Below are 22,154 nucleotides of genomic sequence, written 5' to 3'. Positions count from 1 at the left end.
TGGACTGTCACTCATGAGATGAGCAGACTGTGAACACAGCCCAGAACAGATGTATGGTCTCTGCACAACTCACCTGCCCCCCAATTATGCTATCCAGTCTTCTCAGTTGACCTTCCCAGTTCTGCCTCTGGCATTACTGGGTTATGCTGCTGCCCTATCTCCAGCCACCTGAGTCTGTAGAACACTAGTGGGAAGAATGGCAGGGTGGGGGTGTGAAGCCCAAAAAAGCCAGGAAAGGCCTAAGACTCTCCAATCTACCTATAAAACCATCAGAGGCTTGGCTAACACAGCAGCTTCTCTGTAAATGAGGCCAGTGCCTTAAAATGAAGATACCATACAAAGATCCTATTAATGCTGGTGAAACTTGGATAACTGGGCTACATTGTATAGTTATTAAAGTGGAAAAGTAAAGCTGGGAAAGTTAATAGCTATCAAGCAAAGTTCTTTTTAATAAACTTCATTCACACTTTAAAGTCTTGATGGTTTTAGTGTATGTGTTAAGTTTAAAATGATGGATCGCTGTGTGCAGAGCTACCTGAAATTTGGAACTTGTTTCCAACTGCCAGATAGACAATTTTTTTTGCGGTACGCAGGCCTCTCACTGTTGTGGCCTCTCCCATTGTGGAGCACAGGCTCCGGACGCGCAGGCTCAGAGGACATGGCTCACGGGCCCAGCCACTCTGCGGCATGTGGGATCTTCCTGGACCGGGGCACGAACCCGCGTCCCCTGCATCGGCAGGCGGACTCTCAACCACTGTGCCACCAGGGAAGCCCTAGACAATTTTTTAATAACAATTTGGAAATGGGTTTCAAACTTGAGATTATGTGTATCCTGCAATAACCAGTAACTGTAACCCAGCAGCGTGTGCTACAGAAATAATCCTAAGTATGGAACAAAGACTTTAAATCAGCACATCTTATATTAAAAAACAAACATAAAAATTGTGGCTAATGACTCAGTGTATGTAGCACACAAAACTAAAAATCTCTAGCTATGAACAGGTGCCAGCCGGCATAAAGGAAGGGAAGAGCAGGACATTACAAATGGCTGATGAACAGAACACAAGTCACAGGAAGATGGGACTGTAGGCTTCTACTCTCATACTTTGTAGTCACCATTTCCACTCATATATTTAATGTTTTTAAATCTGAATGTTTAATTTAGCCTCGTTTTAAGAATACAAGGGAAATCATAGTGCTAAATTTTAAAATTCACACTGAAATACAGTAGTAAAATGAAATTTTCAACCACCCAGTCATTTTGCTATTTTTTGGTGAGTATATAGTCTGTGCCAGTCATTGTGAAAAAGTCTTTTTATTTTAAGAAAAAAATTTAGTCAACAAAAAAAATTTAACAAGTTTCACTTAGCAAAATACACCCAAAAGGAAATCACAGTACAAAGAAAGTTTTAAGTCAAGGCCTCACCAATTCCTACAGTATTAGTAATGTGTCTCAATTTTCAAAACTAACTTTTAAAAAGCTTAAACTTAACCTAAAAGATTTTAAATGAAAATAAACTAGAATGAACAAACATGAGAAATGTTCCTCTTTGAATTAGGGATCTAGCACCTTGAGTTTTCCAAAAAAGCACACCTCCCCAATGTGTTCACGATGATGTGGTGTAAAAGATCCACATTTAATGTACTTAAAACTACTTTAACTCAGATAACATCACTCCAGAAAGTACACTACCAAAATGTTGAGAAAAGCTGAAAATGGTTTTAGTTTACTCAATATAACATGCTAGAAGAAAGTTTGCATGAGAAAACACTGAAGAGGTAATTTTTTAATCCAGATTTTACAAACTCATGGTGCAAAATGGGTCCCACAGCTTCCTCTAGAGTAATAACTGCTTTTCACTGCTTGTTGGCTGCCTGTGAAAATCTGATGAAATAACTCAAAAGCTACTACAAAACTAGTCATATCCACTCATGCTATTCTGGCCACCATAGCTAGCCGCCGCCCCATAACAGCCACTCACGGATTGGCTCTCAAGGCCACTATAAGTGGACGGGGTTGATACCCCTATGCCTTGCATCATCTGGCTGCTATATGCCCCGTTGCTGGACCCTGTCGTGGAATTCAAGAAAAGTTCTATGTATCTGTGCTGCATGTTAGCCCTGTCTTTGGACATGGCCGCCACAGCTTCTTCGTGAGTGGCAAATTCGACATCAGCTTCACCGGTCACTCTTCCATCAGGGCCAATCTCAATATGGACTCTCACTGGGTTGAGTGGAGAGAAGAAGTTGTAAATGTCGTTCTCCGTGGCTTTGTAGGGCAGACCTCTCATGTGGACACAGTGTCCAGTGGTGCTCTGGACAGTGAACTCGCCATCTCCATACCTTTGGTCATACATCCCAGAGAGACAGTAACTGAGGTCTCTTCCAAACAGGTCGGTGGTGAAGCCGTAGCCATCGCTGAGGCCACTGTACTCCTCATAGCCCCCATAGCCTGCACTGTAGGCACCAGACCTCATCCTCTCCAGGCCTGCTTGCTTGACAATGCCGATATACCTCCTGGCTGTGCCAGGCCGGTCATAGGGCCCCGGCCGCTGCACTGACATGAACTTCAGAGGGGGATCCGAGTATGACCTAACTTCTTCCTGACTGCTCTTGAACACCTCAATATACCTGTGCCCTATTCTCTCCTTGTGCTTCCCTAGAGCCTTCTCAGCTAACTCCTGTGAGGCAAACTGCACAAAGGCTTCCCCTGTAATCTTGCCCTCGGGGTCCACAGGCAATGTGATCCCGTTTGGCACGATTTCCAACCCTGAGAAGAACTGAATGATTTCTTCCTTGGTGCATCCAAACGGGAGTCCTCGAAGTCGCACGAAACCATCATTGGCGGTGTCAGCACTGTTTGGACCACTGTGCTTCAACACCCAATCCATCTCGGTTCTGTGGGACTTGAACACCTCAATGTACCGATGTCCCATGCTTTCCCTGTCTTTTTTAAGGGCCATTTTTACATCATCTTCTGATTCAAGTTCAACAAAAGCCTCACCACTCTGCCTGCCTTCTCTAGTGTAGATAAAGTGAACGCCTGCGACCCCATCATGAATTGTGCAGTCGGAGAGGAAATTCTGCACATCCTCAACAGAGCAGGACCAGGGCAGGCCACGGAGCTTGACTACAAAGCCTTCACCTCCCTCGGGGCCCAACATCATGGACACTTGACAGAGCAGACGTCAAACAAACTTGGATGCGGCTTTTTGTGGCTGAAAAGAAAGCAAAAACTACTTTACATAAATTTTCATTTAATATGTATAACAAGAATACACAGTAAATAGTTTCCATTTTACAGATGAGGAAGGATGAGTGAAATTAAAGATGTTAAGATATATGAGCAGAGATTCAATCCTACATCTCTCCAAAAATAGTTACATTACTCACAGATAGATTGAAAATAACAAATTAGGGGGTCTTAAAAAAAAGAAAAAAGTGAAACAATAGAGAGTAAAATTTGAGAGCAAAATAGTGATCTGGAAGCTTCAATCAATAAGACAAAATCTACAAATTCTTATGATCAATTACTATGAGTTCTCTAAGGAAAGACAAGAGAATGAATTGAGGCAACATTCAGAAATACTAAGAACTTGTCAGAACTACAGGAAAACAGATGAGCTGTACTGTTGCATTGCTAAAGTAAAAGGCAAGGGAGGGTAGGTGTGACCTGGTACTTCGAACACAGAACAATCTAAATATTAGGCAGGGCATTTTCTTGTTTTATTTAGTCCACGTTATCTGTTGTGATGAAATTTGGTGGTTCATTTAAAACAGCTCCTGTGTGATTCTTCAACTACAAGCCCTACATTTAACCAATTTGCTTGTTTGTGGCAAGACACTACAGAAGCAAAAAGATGTGACAAACAGGCTATTTTAAATCACAATGCAGAATAACATTTCCTGTGACACTGGGGTGAACCAGAATCAGTGTTCTTATCAGCAACAATGATGCAAGGATACAAGACAGCAATGGCTTCCAGAGCCTAAGGAAGTATCATTATTCCTATTGTCAAACCTAAGTGTGAGGTCAAATTAAGACATATCCAAACAAGCAGATTAGTGCATCAGCAATATCAGTTAAGTGTGACGCAAATGTAAAAATCAAATTATATGCTTCTCAGTTTCATATATTAAAAAAGGATCAACTGGGAATTCTCTGGTGGTCCAGTGTTCAAGACTCGGCACTTTCACTGCCATGGCCTGGGTTCAATCCCTGGTTGGGGAACTAAGATCCCGTAAGCAGCACAGTGCGGCCAAAAAAGAAAAGAAAAGAAAAGAAAAGCGGGGTTGGGGGGAAGATCATAAAACACATTATGGGGACTTCCCTGGCTGTCCAGTGGTTAAGACTGCGCCTCCCAGTGCAGGGGGTGAGGGTTCGATCCCTGGTCGGGGTACAAAGATCCCACATGCCTCGAGGCCCAAAAAACGTAAAACAGAAGCAATATTGTAACAAATTCAATAAAGGCTTTAAAAATGGTCCACATCAAAAAAAAAAAGGAAAAAATCTTAAAAAGAACACATCATGTTGATCAACATAACACACATACTTTGCTGTGTTTCACTGAGGGACTACAAAGGGAATGAACTCCTCAGTGTACAAGAGGCATGACAGGTGCCCTTCCTGACAGGGAAGTGCAAGTGGCATCTGTCACCCAAGAGTCCAAACTGAAAAAGAGTAAAGGTCAAATCCATGTAAAGGGCTGTATTGTGAAGAATAGGAGTTGAGTCATCAGATAGCAATATACACATAACAGAGAGACAATAAAAATACAGATAGGACCCAAACTAGTGATCAATGCTCAAAACGGGTGCTACTACAAGGAAATTGTTTCATGAAATTGTCATTTCACATCAAGTGTAACAGATATAGCTGTTAAAGGTAAAAGCCACCTTTTGAAGAAATCTGGGCACGTTGGTCATTATGTAGAAAAATATAAAGCAGAATCCTACCTTAGATGAATCCCAAAACTATCCCAGATGGAATGGGGTATTTACACTATTAGAGCAAAACAGACAGATTTCTAAAAACCCCACAATTTAAACAAATTAGAAAGCATGAATGGTTAAGAAAAAGAAAAGCAAACTGCTAACAGAGACACAGTGAAGCAAATTAGAACAAGATTTAGAAATTTATAAACAAGGAGTTGCTTCTTCTCATAGCTGAGCTCGTTATCTGTCGCTCTGCTCCGTCAACTCCACCTGTCCCAAGAAATCCCCATCTTCACAAATGCTTCACAGAACACTATTTTCCTTATCAATTAAGGAGATTATCTCATTTCTAACCAACCCTGTAATATACCCCTTCCCTAATACCAAGTTTGTCTCCAGCTACTTGCTGATTTGCTTTCCCTTTCAGTAAAATCTCATCCTCAAAAGGCCTCTACCCACCCCCACCATAAAAAGAAGGGCATGATCTCACTCTGCCAAGGACCTCCACGGCAAGAAAGGAACATTTTTTTACCTCCATCTTTTCAGTTCCCACAGCAGGATTTAACCATTCTCTCTGGAAATCCTTTCTCCCCATGGCTCTTGGTTTTCCTGTTAATTCCTTAGGCACTCTGCCCCTCTGAGCCCTTCCTCAAGGCTCAACTGTATGCAATCACTGGCCCTTCTTTCTTTTATGCCCCCCCACCCCCGCTTTGTAGGCAGCCTCACCTGATCCTTATATATGTCCAGGGTCAATTCTGGGCTCCAGAACCCAAGTTCCCAGCTTCAGGCTCCCTGAGGCCAAGACTGGTATACACAAACTCTACTCCATAGTACCACCTATGTACCACAAATGAACACAGCCTTTTTTCTGTAACTCTTCTATAGCAGCACCCTGGTCAGCCTTACCTGTCACCCAGAAGCTCTAGAATGAAACTAAAGTAATCCTTGAACAACTCCCAAGCCCTTAAATCCAATGAGCTCATCATTTCTTTGGGGGTCATCCCATTCTCCACCCTAATCCTATTGCTAACCCATACCTAAATTCTATTCAGTAAGTCTTGACTCCAACAAGCAATAAAGGTTTCTCACATCTCTTCTCAGTCCCTAGCACACTGCTTGGCATTATGATTTGAATTATCAAATCATCATCATCTTTGTGCACTTCCCTCATATCCCTTTCTACTTCCTCTTTCTTTCTAATCCCAGTACCAATAGCCCTTTCCAGGACACATTCACATCTGATCCTTAAAACTTTTCCTACCCTTACTGCAACCTAATCTGTAGCTCTTTTAAAGTGACTTTATGTCACTCTCCTGTTCTAAGACCTCAGTGGCTTCCCACTGCCTGGAACACAAACCACGGGGCTAAGGGGGCGCTCAGGCCTTGCAGCTCTGACCTGCAACACACACTCACATCACTTGCATTAAAAAAATATACATCCTCTTATTCCTATATTTCTCTGTGCCTGGAGTGTGCCAGGCTCTCTGCTGCCTTGGGTGTGACACATGTGGTAATTATCTCTCCAAATATACTCCACCCAACCTTCTGTCTAGCTAAATCCCACTAATCCTTAAGGTCTCAGCTCAAATATACCACCTTTCCCATAAAATCTTCCCCTACCACAAATTAAGTCTTACAGTTCTATGATCCCACAGCATTCTAGGGAAACAAATTCATGATTTGTTTAAAACCCTTCAAAAATGCAAGAGAGTCTAGCAAGGACAGACTTATCTGTTCCGGAGGTCACTGTGGTCCCACCCCCAGCACAGCAGGCCCAAGATTAGCAAGAGATTAACTGATGGTCAGGTGGGGCGAACACCACTCTCTAGACTATGGCAGCCTGGTTAGGTTAAAAAAGACAAGCAGGGGGAAAAAATAAAAAAAGACAAGCAGGAAACATAAAAGAACACAGACATTTCATGTAAGGACTACTTAAAACGCCCAATATAAAACAATTATAAATGTTTTTTGTTTCAGAAAATAATGTTTCAAAAATAAAGTGACTTCTCCTCTGAAGGCAATGTGAGGAGAGCACTCTTCCAAAACACTTATCTATATTTCTAATGTACGTAATGCAATATCCTCATCTTTGCCCTCAGAATCCTCTACATTTGGACTCTTTGCAGACTTACAGTACTTAGAACATTAACTACACTTGAGAAAGTTAAGAAAGCTGGAGTTCTGCTCAACATTAGATTTACAGCTAGTGAAAAAAAAATTTACTTCACACTCAAGAAAGTGTTGTGTCAATAAAGTAAATCAATTATAAACTGAGAAATTACTTCTCTTAAAATAGCTCACCTTAAAGAACAGCGGGGGATGCCCACAGTCGAAGACACGCCAGGCAGGTAACGAACTGTCCTAAAAGAGAGCGATAAGGCCGTCTTGCCGCAGTGCCCCAGCACTCCCAGAGTGAGCAGAGCCAGCGGTTCCCCGGCTTGGCTGGGCTCCGGGCTCCCTTCCTCCGGAAAAGCCAAAGCCCGGGCTGTGGGAGGCCGTTTACAAAACCGCGGGGCTGCCTTCAAGAAAGTGCATGCCCGCCAGCCCCCACAGCTTTGAAACGCTTTACCTCTTTCCTAGGGCAACGCCGAGAGTACCAGCCTGGAACCCTCCCACTTGCCCTGAGATATGTACTCAAAACGCGAGTTCTATACGCGAATACCTGAGCGCGCTAAGGCAATTTAAATATCGAGGGCGGGAGGGGCACTACCGGGATGGAGCGGGGGCAAGTTCAGCGCGGTTCCGGGAAGTCGCGGGCGGGCGGGGGGCGGGGGGCGAGGAGCTGCGGCGCCGACTCGCACCGGAGGCCAGAGGCGTGGCCAGACTTTCACAGGGATGGGCTCCAGAGAAAGGTGGTTTGCTAGAGACGGTTCCAACAGTATTTACAATTTACAAGCATCCCTGGAGGACTGACTGGAGATACTCAAGACTTTCTTTCCCAGTTTTATGTGATAGCTTCACTTCTTGAGACCTAATGTATTTGATCTAACATTAATCTTTTAACTGAGGAAGAGTGAGGGGAGGAAATGTTGAAATATGCTTTTCAATAGGAAAAACATCAGTACCATCATCCACAGCCACAGGACAAAGCTGTCCCCAAAATACTTATGGTCCAGCGAATTAGTTTGAGAATTAAAGCACATTCTTAGTTTTAGAAACGTAAAACTGAGAAAGTCAAGTTAATTTCTGAGCCTGCTGTCTTAGAGGTAATATCTGCCTTGCTTTATTAACGTCCTGTAATTATTACACGGGATGCTATTTTTGGGGAAAGACCTATATAAATATAAAGTATTACAATTTAAGAAGTAACAGTTTCAAATTCTCTAGAAGAGGGTTTTCAAGAGGCTTCATCAACCGTCCCTCTCCTCTGCCCCCAGAAAAGAGTGAAATCTAAAGGGTAGAACCCAGTCACCCTAACGGGCGGAACCCCTTCTGCCTAGGTTTACCCCTGCTCCTGGCTCATTCCAGTGTGGTCCGCACACCAACGGTTGAGGCGCCTCCTCGGGCACGCACACTCGGGGGCGGCCAGAAGCAAGGAAGCCGATTCTCACGAGACTGTACCGCGTCGCACACAGAGTTGAAGCGCTGCGGGGGAACACTGGTCGCCCACCCTTCTCCCCGGCAGCACCCTGCAATCGCTGCTGGCGGCGGCGGCGGCTAACAAAATACTGCTCTCGGGTGCTGCAACTGGAGACCGACTGAACGTACCGAACGGGGGGGACAACCAAGGATCTTACGCGCGCGCCACACACCCGCACACACACACACGGCCGCAACTGGACTATGACGTAAGTGCGCACACGGACCACCCGAGGATCTTGGTAAAAATTCAGATCCTAAAACAATAGATCTGGGCCGGGGTCGAGACTAAGCATTTCTAACAGGCTCCCAGGACTCCTGGGACGGTCTCCAGAACGTGCTCTTCCTCACTCTAATATACAGGTTAGGCAGGATTTAGTTCGGATCCAGGTGGACCAATCAAGATAAACAGGGTGCGCCTGAACGCACGGCTGATTAGGTTTCTCTAGGGAGCACACAGGGCGCTTTTTAAACTGCACCCGCACCGTCTCTCTTCAGAGACGGGAACTCGGCGGGTTCCCAGCTTCACCCCCTTTATTTGTGTCCCAGTGAGGCGTGAAGAGCATTTCGTCCTCATTTGTAAATGAATTTTAACCTACAGCTGGCAGCACTCAGACTGTTCTGGCTGTCTTAATCACTCAGAAAGTTCTACCTCTTAAACCACAGTCCGCGTGAGACCCGGCCTCAGATTACGCGGTTGACTCTTTGGCCCTAAGACTTACCGCTGAAAGGAGCAGGACCGATTTCTATCTTCATGAAGCAAGCGCGGTTCACAGCCAAAGGACCCCCAATTCCACCCGACGCTTAAAAACGCAGAGGATTCCGGGGAAAGGCCAGGTGCATCTCCTTTTGTTATTAACCTGAAACTGAAACTCAACTGGCTGTGGGGAAACGCTTCAAACGAGGCTTGAAAGTGCGCTCTCAAAATCGCGGGCCGGCAGGGGCGCGTCTGAGCGATTTCGGCGGGAAGCGCGGTATGGGTCCCGGACACCAGGTTCCTGGCGGACGCACCGGTACAAGGTGAAGGGGTTCGCTCGGCCTCCACCGGGCGATCCGACAGTCTCGGGTCGGCCAAGCCCTACAGGAACGCGCGACAACAGGGCGCCCCATCCCCGGGCCTGGGCGGGGTCAGCGGGAGCTTCCGGGGCGGGGCGAGCTACGGGTGGGGGGAGGGAGGAGAGGCTTCCCGGGTTGCGCGAGTTGGGGGGAGGGGAAGGAGGTCACGAGGCTAAGGCTCCCCGAGCCCGGAGGTGGAGGGGAGCTCCCGGGGCAGGGGGACTCACTGGAGCAGGAAGAGGTTTTAGACCGGAGAGGGAGGCGGGAAGAGTTGGCGGCGAGATGGGGAAGAGTTCTCCGGCCGGGCTTCCTGGAACCGCGGGGGGGGGGGGGGGGGGGGGGAGGCGGAGCTCCCGAGTCAGAGGGGCTTCTAGGGGCGGCGAGGAAGAGTTCGCGGGACCCGAGGTCGGCGGACGCCTCCCCGGGCTGGGGGCGGAGCTCCCGGGTCGGGTCGGGGGGACTTCCTGAGGCCGTGGGGTTGGGGGGGGAGGGGAATTCCCGGGGCAGCGAGGGGGAAGAGTTCCGGGGGTAGAGGAGGCGGCTGTGCGGAAAGAGGTGGGGAAGAGTTCCCGAGACCCGCGGGGGTTGGGGGGAGTGTGGGCGGGGGTCGTCCGCTCGCGGCGGCTCACCACGACGGGTCCGGGGCCTGGAGTCCGGAAGGCCGGCGCGCGGGGCTGCGTCCCGGAGGCAGAGGCCGCGTGACTGGGAGGGCGGCGAGCCGGACGTGGGTCACGGGGTGTAAAGGAGGAAGTGCCACCGACGGGCCCGCCAAGATGTCACCAATGGAAACGCGTCCTGCAGGTGCGGCCCGCGCGGTCGGCCAAGGCAGGAAGTGGGAGGAGGGAAGGAAAGCAACGAGGAAGACCGTTCTGAGTGAGCTCTCAGGAGAGGTGCCAGGGTGGAGCAAAGTCCAGAGTACGGGCGGAGGGGAGGGGTGACCGGCACCAAGCATGTGGAAGGAGAAACCATACAATTTAAATTTAAATTTTAAAAAAGAATCATCTCTGAAGGCAGGAAAGGATTCAGAATGGAAACTAATGAACAAAAGGTAGAACGTCTTTGTGTATACAGTACCATGTTTTGTAGATTTGAGCCTAGTCATGTAAATATTTTTGCACAATTTTAAAAAGATTAATTTTAAACACGCAATTTTAAAACTTCATAACCTAACAAGCAGTTACATTTTATTAACTTTTGACTCAATTCAAATGAACTGGAAAACAATTATAAGGCAATTGCAGTAATCTTAGCAGTGACTGACTTTACATTAAGAAACGATAAAATTTTAGTTGTAGCTATGCTGCTGTGATTTTTTAAAAAAGTCATTAGATATACATCTGATGCCTAGAATCTGTTTCTAAATAATCTGCAGCGAGTCGGAGTATGGATGAAACAACATGGGCCATGATTTAGTAATTATTGAAGCTGGGGGATAGGTACATGGAGTTTCATACTTTTGTCTCTACTTTTGTGTATGTTTAATACTTTTAGTAATAAAATTATCTAAGAGGAAAAAGTCTTTATCTATTTACTAGAAATAACGAACAAACTACAGAATTTACAGGGAAAAGGAATGGTTCTAGGTGAGAATATGATAAATGCAGCCTACAAAGCCAGACTGTGGGTACTCAACAAGGACAATAGCCAGCCATTCAACAAAATATCTCCAAGGGAGTGCTTACTGAATTAAAAAAATTTAAGAGAATTATCAAGGATTCACAATGCATGGGACATATTTGGATCCTGATTCAAACAAGTTGGTCAACATTTATGAGACAATTTAGGAGATACCTGAACACTGATTTTACTTATGTCAGACATGATAGAATTGCAGTTATGTTTAAAAATAAAGAAATTTTTAGAGTTATTTTAAATACTTGTTTGTAGGTGAAATGGTGTGATGGCTGGTATCTGCTTCAAAATTATCTAATTCAAAATCCAGCCATCCCACAGAAAGTGAGAAAGACACTAAAAACTCATACATTCAAAAGAAATAAAACAATATTCTGAAGAAAAATTAAGCCACAAAATTGGCTTGTTTTTGGAAAGAGTATCTCTATGGAAATGAGTATCTTGACTGCTTCACGAGCACTTATTTTCACTTCTTAAAATCCTCTTCAAAATACATTCTTGGTAATTTAAACGACTGGCATCCATTTTCTCACTTATTATATTTGCATGTATTTGTTCAGTTAAGTAGCGTTACATGTTCTTCCTTGGCTTAACTGGTTGGTGACACTGGCTAACTGGCTAGTCGAGTGTTAATAATTGATCAGTCATGATAGGGTTCCTGCCGGGTGAAGGAACAACATGTACAGAAGACACAGGGGAAAGTGTAATGCTGAGACAGAAAGCACCTCAAAACACCTGCAGCCAGCGGGGAGATCCACGAAAGGGGGAAGCAGAGTAAGATCCTCCAAAGCCCTGAAGGCCTGATTCGGTATTTTGGACTTTATTTACTCTAAGGGAAGACACTTAACTATTTCAAAATGGAATGTAGTATAGAGTTTTGTTTTTCAACAGTCTAGCTGCTCTCTGGAAAATGAATGATGGGAACAGATGCATGGAGACGGGACGGGAAGAAGTGAGACAAATTTAGGAAGAACTGATGGTACGTACCCTGCAACAAAAACATTGTGGTGGAAACTGAAGCATGTGAAAGGATTTGAGTGATGTGCAGTAGATAAAATTTACCCAATTTCAAGTCATTCATTAACCCAGAAATATTGTGCACTTACAAGATGCAGGTACTGTGCTAAGTCCACAGAACAGTGGACTAGGAAATCAATAAAGAAACAAACAAATGTATGACAAATTCTGAAAACTCAAATTAAGAAAACAGAGATTAACTCACATTGGGGTTCTGAGGAAGTGACATTTAAACAGATCAGAAGCATGAACAGGGGTGGAAATGTTAAACTTTCTCCCCCTGGTAAAAAAGCTAAGGTTTAAAAAGTAGAAATTAGAAGACCATATTATTCTATTTTTTCCTTTGTACATTACCTACTTATTTCCCCCAGATACTTGTTCAAATTATTTACGTTTTTAAAATGCAGCCACTTGTCGGGATATGTTTTGGTGTTGGTTGCTTTGTAAAAATATTTTTATTTTGTGGTGAATCCTTTTAATCTTTATATTCAGTTCTTACTAAATTCAAAAAAGAGAATTTTAGATATCGTTTCTGCTACTGTCTTTTTTCCACTTGAGCACACATGGGGTCTGGGGAAGAAGCAATTCCCAGTCATGGGACAGTATATGAGCAGAGCCCAGATTCCTACTTGTTATGGATGTTTTCCTGTTCTATTGGAAACTACATTAGAAACCTCAGGACTCTTCCAACCCGGCAATTTTATAAAGTCCCAATTCAGTGGTTCTTAAACATTTTTTTGCTGTCAGGGACTCCACCTGAGAATATGATGTAGGTCTGGATCAACTTTTTTTAAAAGTATACTCATACTCACACACACACACACACACACACACACAACTGTACCTAAATTTTCAAGCAGCTCATGCCTCTCAAGTGTGAGAACTCTGACCTAATTTGTACAACATACCAAGTTCAACACATAAAACTACCTAAAGGCTATTAAAGAAAAGAGAAGCTTTAAGATACAAAGTACTATATATAAAATAAACAAGGTCCTACTGTATAGCACAGGGAACTATATTCAATATCCTGTAATAAACCATAAATGGAAAGGAATATGAAAAAAAATATGCATAAATGAATCACTTTGCTGTACACCAGAAACTAACACAACATTGTAAATCAACTTCAATTAAAAAAAAGAGAAGGAATAGGCAGGGTGATTAAAATAAATGACATTTTAAATGTTCGTTGCTATTACTACATTTTTATCCATCGAAGAAAATATATCATAATTTGTAAGCAACAGGAAAGCTGTTTTCCATTATCTTTTAGCTATTAGGCTCTTTAGCTTACTGTAGCTAAGTCTGGGGTAATATTACACTATTTTCCTCAGTGTTCATTTCTCAAAAGGTGTGTTAACTAAAAAGCAAAAATAGTGTAATGTTAGGTAAATTATGTCTATAATGCTTGAACTGAAATTAACACAAGGGACAAATTATTAGCCGCCATAGAACAAGCAATCACTGCTCTGTATTATTGATTGCATTAGTGACTCAAGAATCAAGATCTAAAGTTACAACAGAAAAAAAAGTATCAGGTGGGGTGTTCATAAAAAGCAACCTCCAGGGACTTCCCTGGTGGTTCAGTGGGTAGGACTCTGCACATCCAAGTGCAGGGGGCCGGGGTTCGATCCCTGGTCGGAGAACTAGATCCCACATGCATGCCGCAACTAAGGCCCGGTGCAGCCAAAATAAATGAATAAAATAATTAATTTTTAAGAAAAAAATAAGAAAAAGAAACCTCCAGTGTTAAAGATAAAAATCTGTTCTCCCCAACTGAGGGAAATATTTTGTCATCTGTATTAATGAATGCCCACAGCCCCTTCAGGAGGCCTAGAGCTTCCACTTGGGTCTTAGTGGAGAGCTGACATCTTGTCAGGTCCCCTGCAGCTGCCATAGGAGTGGAGGCAGCTGTAGCTCCTTGTGCTCCATGTTTGCTGCTCAGGGGACCGTAGCACACTGCCCCGGGGAGGTTGGGGGGGGGGGCGGGGCGGGTAGAGAACAGAGCCAAGAGGAGGAAAGGAACATGACCATGTACTTGAGAGGGGTTCCAGCACCAGAATACCACAAATCGGACAACGGCTTAGAACAGCAGACAGTTTTCTGGGAACAAGAAGTACTGTACAAAACTGTAAATATTTTAACGGAAAAAATAACAAGCACTCTCAGATACTTGATTACAGAATAAAAAACTTTCCAGTGCTAAAACTTGAGTTTTGAATTTATAAAGTTAGTAATGAATTGAAAGAAAGGGTAGAATGAATTGAAAGAAAGGGTAGTGGCTTGGAAAACCAAGTGGAAGAAATAGCTCAAAACAAAGAAAAAAACCCAGAAACAACGAGGGGAAAAAGATGAAATTAAGAGGAGTAAGAGATAACATGAGACAGGAGAAACAACATGTGAATGATAGGAATTCCAGAAGGAGAAAAAGACAAAATGGAGGCGAGAACAGATAAAGAATGGAAGGAAACTTTCCTGGCTTAAGATAAACTCAGTGGTGTAGTTCCCAACAGATACTTTAAAAACACACAACCCAGGCATACGATGGTAAAAAAAAATTTAAAATACAGAGAAAAACTGCTTTGGAAAAAGAACAAGTTAGGTACAAAGGATAAAAATGTGGTACCAATAGCCACACACTGCTACTGAGCACTTAAAATGTGCCAAGTACAAACTGAGATGTGCCCTAAGTGATAAAATTTAGTACGTATAAAGTGAATTGCAGGCGATTCCCTGGCAGTCCAGTGGTTAGGGCTCTGCGCTCTCACTGCCAAGGGCATGGGTTCGATCCCTGGTGGGGGAACTAACATCCCACAAGCCTCTTGGAGCAGCCAAAAAAATATTAATAATAATAATTTAATTTAATTTAAATTTAAAAAATTAAGATGAATTGCGAACGTCAAAAACAAGAACCTAAAACCTCAACTTCAAAATACTGATTACATATTGAAGTGATACTTTGGATGTGTTGAACCAATCAAAATATATATTAAAATATACTTTATTAAAATATTTTCCAACGCATTCTATATACAAGGCCAGTATTAATTACCCCCTGTTATGGGCTGAACATTGTGTCCCCAAAATTCACATGTTAAAGTCCTAACCCCCAGTACCTCAGAATGTGACCAGGTTTGGATATAGTCTTTACAGAGGTAATTAAGTTAAAAATGACATAATTAAGATGGGATGTATTCCAACATGAAGAAGGGGAAATTTGGACACAGATAAGCAGAGGGAAGACAGCCATCTATAAACCAGAGACAGAGGTCTGGAACATATCCTCTTCCTCAAGCTTCTTAGAGGAAACCAAACCTGCTGACACCTTGAAGTAGGACTTCTGGCCTCCAGAACCATGAGACAATAAATGGTTTAAGTAACCAAGTCTGTAGGACTTTGTTATGGTACCCCTAGCAAACTAATACATTTGTAGATATCAAAACCAGACAGACATTGCAAGATAACCCCTTATGAGTACAGACACAAAATCCCAACAAAATACTAACAAACTGAATCCAGCAACCTGTAAAAAGGATTATACACCTGACCAAGTGGGATTTATCCTAGGAATGCTTAAGAATGCTTAAGGGTGTTTCAACATAAGAAAAGGTACTGGGTCATCTGCAGCCACATGGATAGACCTAGAGATTATCTCACTAAGTGAAGTAAGCCAGACAAGAAAAGCAAATATGATATCCCTTATATATGGAATCTAAAAACAAAACAAAAACAAATAACTTATTTACAAAGCAGAAAGAGACTCACAGACACAGAAAAACTTATGGTTACCAAAGGGGGGGGGGTGTAAATTAGCAAGTTGGAATTAACATATACACACTCCTATATATAAAATAGATAACCAACAGGGACCTACTGTATAGCACAGGGAACTATACTCAGTATTTTGTAATATCCTCTAAGGGAAAAGAATCTGAGAAAGGATACACATACGTATAACCGAGTCACTGTGCTGTACACCTGAAACTAATATATATTGTAAATCAACTATACTTCAATTTAATTAATTAAAGAAAATATACTGAAATTAAATAGTGGGGATGGTTTTTACAACTTTTTTACAAAAAAAAAAAAAGCACCTCTGAACTGTAACCTTTAAAAAGGTGAACTGTATGGTATGTGAATTACATCAATTATTTAAAAATTTAAAAAATCATTCACATCATAATTCTATTGGACAGCACTATTTTTTTTAAACTGGGTGATCAAATGTTTATTTTAATTCTTACAAAATACTATAGAAATGAACCCAAACTAAACAGGTATGTACATGTGCATATGTACAAAATTTTAAACTTCTGAAAAAGAATCTATAAAAGTAGATGGTTAAAATGGAAAACAAACAAACTTAAAAAAGATTTAAAACCAGTACTATGAAGCTGATTTTCTCAAAGCAAAGTAATTATAATTTTAAATTGCGGGCTGTGGCCGGTCTTCTAGGCTTATTGTGAACAGCACTATTCTAACCAAATATTCATGTAAAGCAGAAGAGACCTCAATTAGGGGAAGATGAAGAATGGAGATGTCAATGATGGACCATCTTTGCATGTAGATAAACTTAAAAGGAGAGAGTGTGGTAGGAATTTGTAAAATATTTATACTATATGAGGATTTTTGTAAAAGGCATACTGTAAGGGAAACATAATAGTTTAGAATTTTCTTCATTCTTGTCATTTTTTCCCCTTAAATGATTATCGCTTTTTGTGTCCTGTTTAAGAGACCTTTTTCCTAGCCCAAGGCCATATGGATATTTTTTTTTAACTTAAAGCTCTGTTGTTTCCATCGATGTTTTTTTAACATTTTGATCTACAATAAACTTGGAATTGATTTTCCAAGAGTTTTAGAATTAGTTTATCAAGTTTCACAGGCTAATTTCATTCATGAACTCACATGAAAAATTCCTAAATAAACATTAGCCAACCAAATCCAGCAATACACAAAGCTATTTAATACAACACGACCAATTTGGATTTATTCCAGGAATGCAACTTTAATTCATCATTTCAAAGTCAATCACTGATACTGTCACATTAACGTATTGATGAAGGTAAAATATGGGTTAACTAAGAATTTTTCATGTTTCTAAGAAATACCCTAAATAACAAGAAAAATAGACGTGGATGAATTGTCTTTACACTGGCAGTAGGGAAAACTTTCCTGACCATGACTCAAACCCCATAATATAGAAAAATACACAAATACACACACATAAACAAAACAACCTAAACTTCTTATGCATGGCTAAAAATACCATAAGCTAAGCAAAATACCAATGATAAAATGGGAAAGACATTTGCAATTTATTTCCCAAAAGTGTTAATACCCTTAAGGTACAGAGAGAGCTTCTAAAGAGAGAAACAAAAAGTCCAACAATCCAAAAAAGAAAACGGGCTAGAGGTATGGACACTTGACAGAAAAAGAAATGCCTTTAAACACGAAAAGATGCTCAACATCACCATGTAAGATAAATTAGAATTTTAAATGAAACAACATTTAAAATACCTATCACACTGGCAAAAATACAAAAGTTTGACAACAAACCTGCTTGGAGAGGCTGTAGATCAGCAGACACTCTCAGATACTGTTTGTGGAAATGTTAAATGGTTCAACCCCTATGACCAAGAAAATGAAAAGACGCCTGCAGAGGCTATCCATTGCAGCACAACCCAATTGCCCATCACTAGAGATCCAGTTGAATAAACTTTGACAGATCCACCTAATGAAGTATTACGCCTTAAACCAAGGAAGCCAAAGACCACTGAAATTGAGTCAAGAAAGGAACCAATCTGAAAGGCTCCCACTGGCCAAAAATTGAATTGGAGCATCAAAGAGAATAAAAGCTACAGTGAATTAAAGCACATCCTATATGTTAAAATCCATGACTTCATAATGATACCAGAAAAATTAGCGTCTAAGGATTCAATTCATTATGCTGGATATGGATACTAAATATAAAAAAGGAATCAAAAACTTAACCTGCCTTTTATAAGGTACATCTTAGAGTAATCAAATGATTAACAAAGAAAATTTCCTCTCTACAGAAGTACACCTGCTAATAACTGAGAAGGAATATTGAATTAAAATATCACTGATCTGGAAACAATCAACAAAACAATGCATTCAGAGAACGAACATCAACAGCTGCTATCATCACAAAGAAGGAACACCAACCAATACATGCCTCTGGCAGGAGTACACAGCACCTCCCATGCAGTATTTCAAAATAAAATCTCAACGGAATCAGGATAGCCTGTAGAGGATAACTACCATTTTACAGGAAATGCAGAGGACAGAGATTCAAACACCACCATGGGAATGCAGTCAGAAAAACCCAGAGTGTGGGGAAGGAAACCTACGTGACACACAACCTGATTTGTTCAAAGAAAAAACTTTTAAGAATAGAGAACCTTTAGATCGTCACTGTCTAATAAGGTAGCCTCTTGTCATACTTGACATGTGCCTGGTACAAGTTGAGATGTGCTATAAAATAAGCATACACTGGATTTTGAAAGCTTAGTTCAAAAAAAAAGCATGAAAAATATAATATAAAAATTTACAGGAGAAAAAAAAATTTATTGGGGGACTGTCCTGGTGGCGGGCACAGTGGTTAAGAATCTGCCTGCCAATGCAGGGGACACGGGTTCAAGCCCTGGTCCGGGAAGATCCCACATGCCACAGAGCAACTAAGCCTGTGCGCCGCAACTACTGAGCCCGCGCTCCTCAACAAGAGAAGCCACCAGGATGAGAAGCCCGAGCACCACAACGAAGAGTAGCCCCCACTCACCGCAACTAGAGAAAGCCTGCAAACAGCAACGAAGACCCAACAACAGCCAAAAATTTAAAAAAATAATAAATTAATTACAAAAATTTATTACATGATGAAGTGATTATTTTGGGTCTATTTTAGATCTATAACATGTTAAACTAAATTACTAAAGTGAACTTTGTTTCTTTTTATAAGAAAATGTAAAATTATATGGCTTGCATTATATTTCTGTTGGACAGTGCTGCTCTGTCTTAAAACATAACTTAAGAGATATATATCTACTAAACATATAATGACCTTGTTCGGATCCCAAATCAAACCAACCAGCTATATAAAAATATTTACTACACAATCGGGTACATTTGAACACTGGGTATTTGATGATATCAAGGAATTATTATTTCTTTAGTTGTGATAATGGTATTGTGGTTATATTTTAAAAGTCCTTAGAAATACAAACAAATAGTGAAAATAAGCCAGGCTGGTCTTAGATGAACCTGGTTCTCCCTTTGCCCAGTCTTTTGTCTTCCACAAGAATCTTTGCTCAGGGCAACTAATTAGGGGCAGCGGCCCTGGCAGAGGACTGTCCCTGTCAGATAGATCTGAGTTCCAGTCCCAACTGTGTTCCGAGGACACATCTGCATGATGGGAATACAGTAATACCTCCTTGTACACTGGTCTCGAGTACGTGATTAGAAAATGTGGTCAAGCACCTAGCTCTGTGTGTGGATCCAGTACGGGTCAATTAATGTGTTTCTACAAAGAGCCTGAGAGCCAGAGCTCAGACTGGAGAGGGCAGGTTGGTGGGAAAGTCACCTCTGTGGAAGGAGGCCCCCTCCCACTTCTGTACCCCCTTCAGGCACCTACTCCAAAGGACACGCACCACGTGTCTCCACTCTCCCTCAGTTTGGGCCATATTCAAGAACTAACTCTCCTCCTAATCAATTCTTTCCCTTAAATCAATTCACATTTTTATTCGAGTTATTTTATGTTTAAAGGAGCCTTGTAGCAATACTCAAGTGAAAACCAGCCACCTGCCAGTTAAAACAAAAACAAAAAGCAAATACTACAAAAAGAATGTTACTAAAAGACAAAACTAAAAATAAAAAGGAGACCATAATATGGAAATCATAAACCTAATTAATTTACAGAAATTCATATAGGAAGATGAGATCCCCAAGGGAAAGGCTGGACCTGCTTAACACCAGTTATAAAGCAGTGTCTCTCAATGTTCATTAAGAGCAGAAATTAAAAAAAAAAAAAAAAAAAAAGCAGAAATATACTCACTTGAAAATGACGAAATCCTGTCTAAAAATTAGCACTGAAAACATTACTTTTCACTGATAGACCCTGACATTTTTGTCTAACCGGAGAACTCGAGGTATTTTCATTCTTACTAGAAATTCAGAAACAAATAGTTAACTTTTAAAAACGTGACTAAAAGTAAGAGTGAGAATTATATTAAGATCGATAGTTTCGATGATGTCCTTCACTAAAAAATTATTTGCAGCCTTCCACTCTCCGGGTTCCACGAGGGTCAGACCAGCCGAGGCCCGCCCCTAACGTCTGCCGCCCGGGGCCCCTCCCCCACCTCCACCGCCGCCAGACCCAGGCGGTTCCGGGAAGCGGCCGCTCGTGGGCCCCCCGGAACCTCGAGAACACTTGTGAAGCATGCTGGCTCGTCAAGGCCTCGGGTAAAAAAACTGCCGGAAGGGCGTCCCGCGGAACGCGCGGGGCTCGCCGGTGGCCGGGGAAGGGGTCGGAGGGGGGCTCGCCTGGGGTTGTCTGGCGGGAACCTGTGGGGGTCCTCCGAGAGACCCTTTAAGGTACAGATTAACGGGGAGGGGCTGCAACCCCCAAGCGATTCCGTAAAAGACCGGGGCCCAGGGCCGGTCGGGTCCCCGAAACTCGCGCAGCCTCCCCTAGGCCGCCCGGCACCGCCTTCCGTGAGCCACGCGGGGACAGGGCGGCGGAGGCGCGGCGCGAGCGCCGGCAGCGTCCAGAAGTTTCTTGGGCGCAGTCAAGAATCAGCAAAGTACATTCAAAGATAAAAGCAGCACAGGACAAGGAAAAAGAAACGGCCGAATTAAGTTCGCTTAACAGAAGTGTGGTCATCAGGCAAAGACAACGAGAACCAAAGAGTTTCAGCCAAAATACAGACACGATACCTCTGAGAGCAGGAGACAAATGCAGACAAGGGCTCAGGGCACACACGCCGCACGGAGAGAAAGAAAAGGCCGCAAAGCTCCAAAGTGGAGGCTCGGCGAGCGGGAACGTGGGAGGGGGGAGGAGTCAGGCACCCAACCAGTCTTGTGCAACTCGCGGACGCGTTCAGCCACGTGCAAGTACCGCTTTCATTTTAAAATGAACTCCCTCGCACGGTCGCCTGGTTTTCTCACCCTACTCCTGGCAGGGGCGCTCGGCTCTGCTCCCTCAGGAGTCCGCACGAGGCTCTTCTTCCCTTCGTCGCTTCGGACTCTGCCTCCCCGACCCCAAATCTCAGCCCCGCGGTCCAGTCCCCGAACGTAAGGCCCTCGACCTCAGACCCACCTCCCCTAAGCCCAAATCTTAGCCCCGCGGTCCCCACCCTCAGCGGGCCGGGTCCCCGCATTCAGTACTCAGTCGGTCCCCGGGTGTATGGCCCCTGACCTCAGATCCCACCTCCTCCGACCCCAAATCTCAGCCCCGCAGTCCCCAACCCCCAGTAGGCCCAGTCCCTAATCGGTCCCGGGTGTGCGGGCCTTCACCTCCGATCCCGCCTCCCCTGACACCCAAATCTCAACCCCTCGGTCCTCCATGGTAGGGGCCCCATTTCCCGGCCGCTCCCCGGTATGCGGGCCTCAGACACGCCGCCCGTCCCACCCCTCACCTCGGGCTCCAAGTCTCCACGCCCCCGCTTTTCTTCACATCCGGCAACTCGGTCGTCCCTCTGAGCACCTATAGGAGGATGGAACGCGGGGGACTTGGCAGTTGTAGCTGAGGCAGTTGAGGATTGTTTACCATCACTATGGAAACCCCTGGCAGCGCGCCCCGGGAGAGGGCCCCCCGGAGAGGCTGGGTCAGGCGCGCGGCGGGCCCGAGGCCACAACTCCCGTCCGTAGTGCGCACGCGGCGCTTCCGGAAGACCTTCGGCTCTTGGAGTGCCCTG

The 22,154-nt window shown here is 43.4% G+C and overlaps 1 protein-coding gene across 6 annotated transcripts; it reads right to left on the bottom strand.

Annotated features, from left to right (window-relative positions):
• Nucleotides 1-1,297: 1,297 nt before the first annotated feature.
• HNRNPF (heterogeneous nuclear ribonucleoprotein F) lies at nucleotides 1,298-20,216 on the bottom strand. Of its 6 annotated transcripts, XM_065893848.1 has the most exons (3): nucleotides 20,156-20,216; nucleotides 7,237-7,296; nucleotides 1,298-3,218 (listed from the first exon to the last, which is right to left on the bottom strand). In XM_065893848.1, the coding sequence occupies exon 3, from the start codon at nucleotides 3,165-3,167 to the stop codon at nucleotides 1,917-1,919; it is 1,251 nt and encodes a 416-aa protein (XP_065749920.1). In that variant the 5' UTR covers nucleotides 3,168-3,218; nucleotides 7,237-7,296; nucleotides 20,156-20,216; the 3' UTR covers nucleotides 1,298-1,916. The 6 variants fall into 6 exon arrangements, with proteins under 6 accessions (XP_065749920.1, XP_065749924.1, XP_065749925.1 ...); XM_065893852.1 differs by lacking the exons at nucleotides 7,237-7,296; nucleotides 20,156-20,216 and having other exon boundaries at nucleotides 1,917-2,457; nucleotides 2,770-3,167; XM_065893853.1 differs by lacking the exons at nucleotides 7,237-7,296; nucleotides 20,156-20,216 and having other exon boundaries at nucleotides 1,917-2,373; nucleotides 2,770-3,167.
• Nucleotides 20,217-22,154: the final 1,938 nt, after the last annotated feature.

The sequence above is a fragment of the Phocoena phocoena genome, chromosome 16 (genome assembly GCF_963924675.1).
Source record: "Phocoena phocoena chromosome 16, mPhoPho1.1, whole genome shotgun sequence".
In the NCBI taxonomy this organism is placed as follows: Eukaryota; Metazoa; Chordata; class Mammalia; order Artiodactyla; family Phocoenidae; genus Phocoena; species Phocoena phocoena.
The sequence above is the reverse complement of the archived record's forward strand: the minus strand, read 5'-3'. Positions and strand labels throughout refer to the sequence as shown.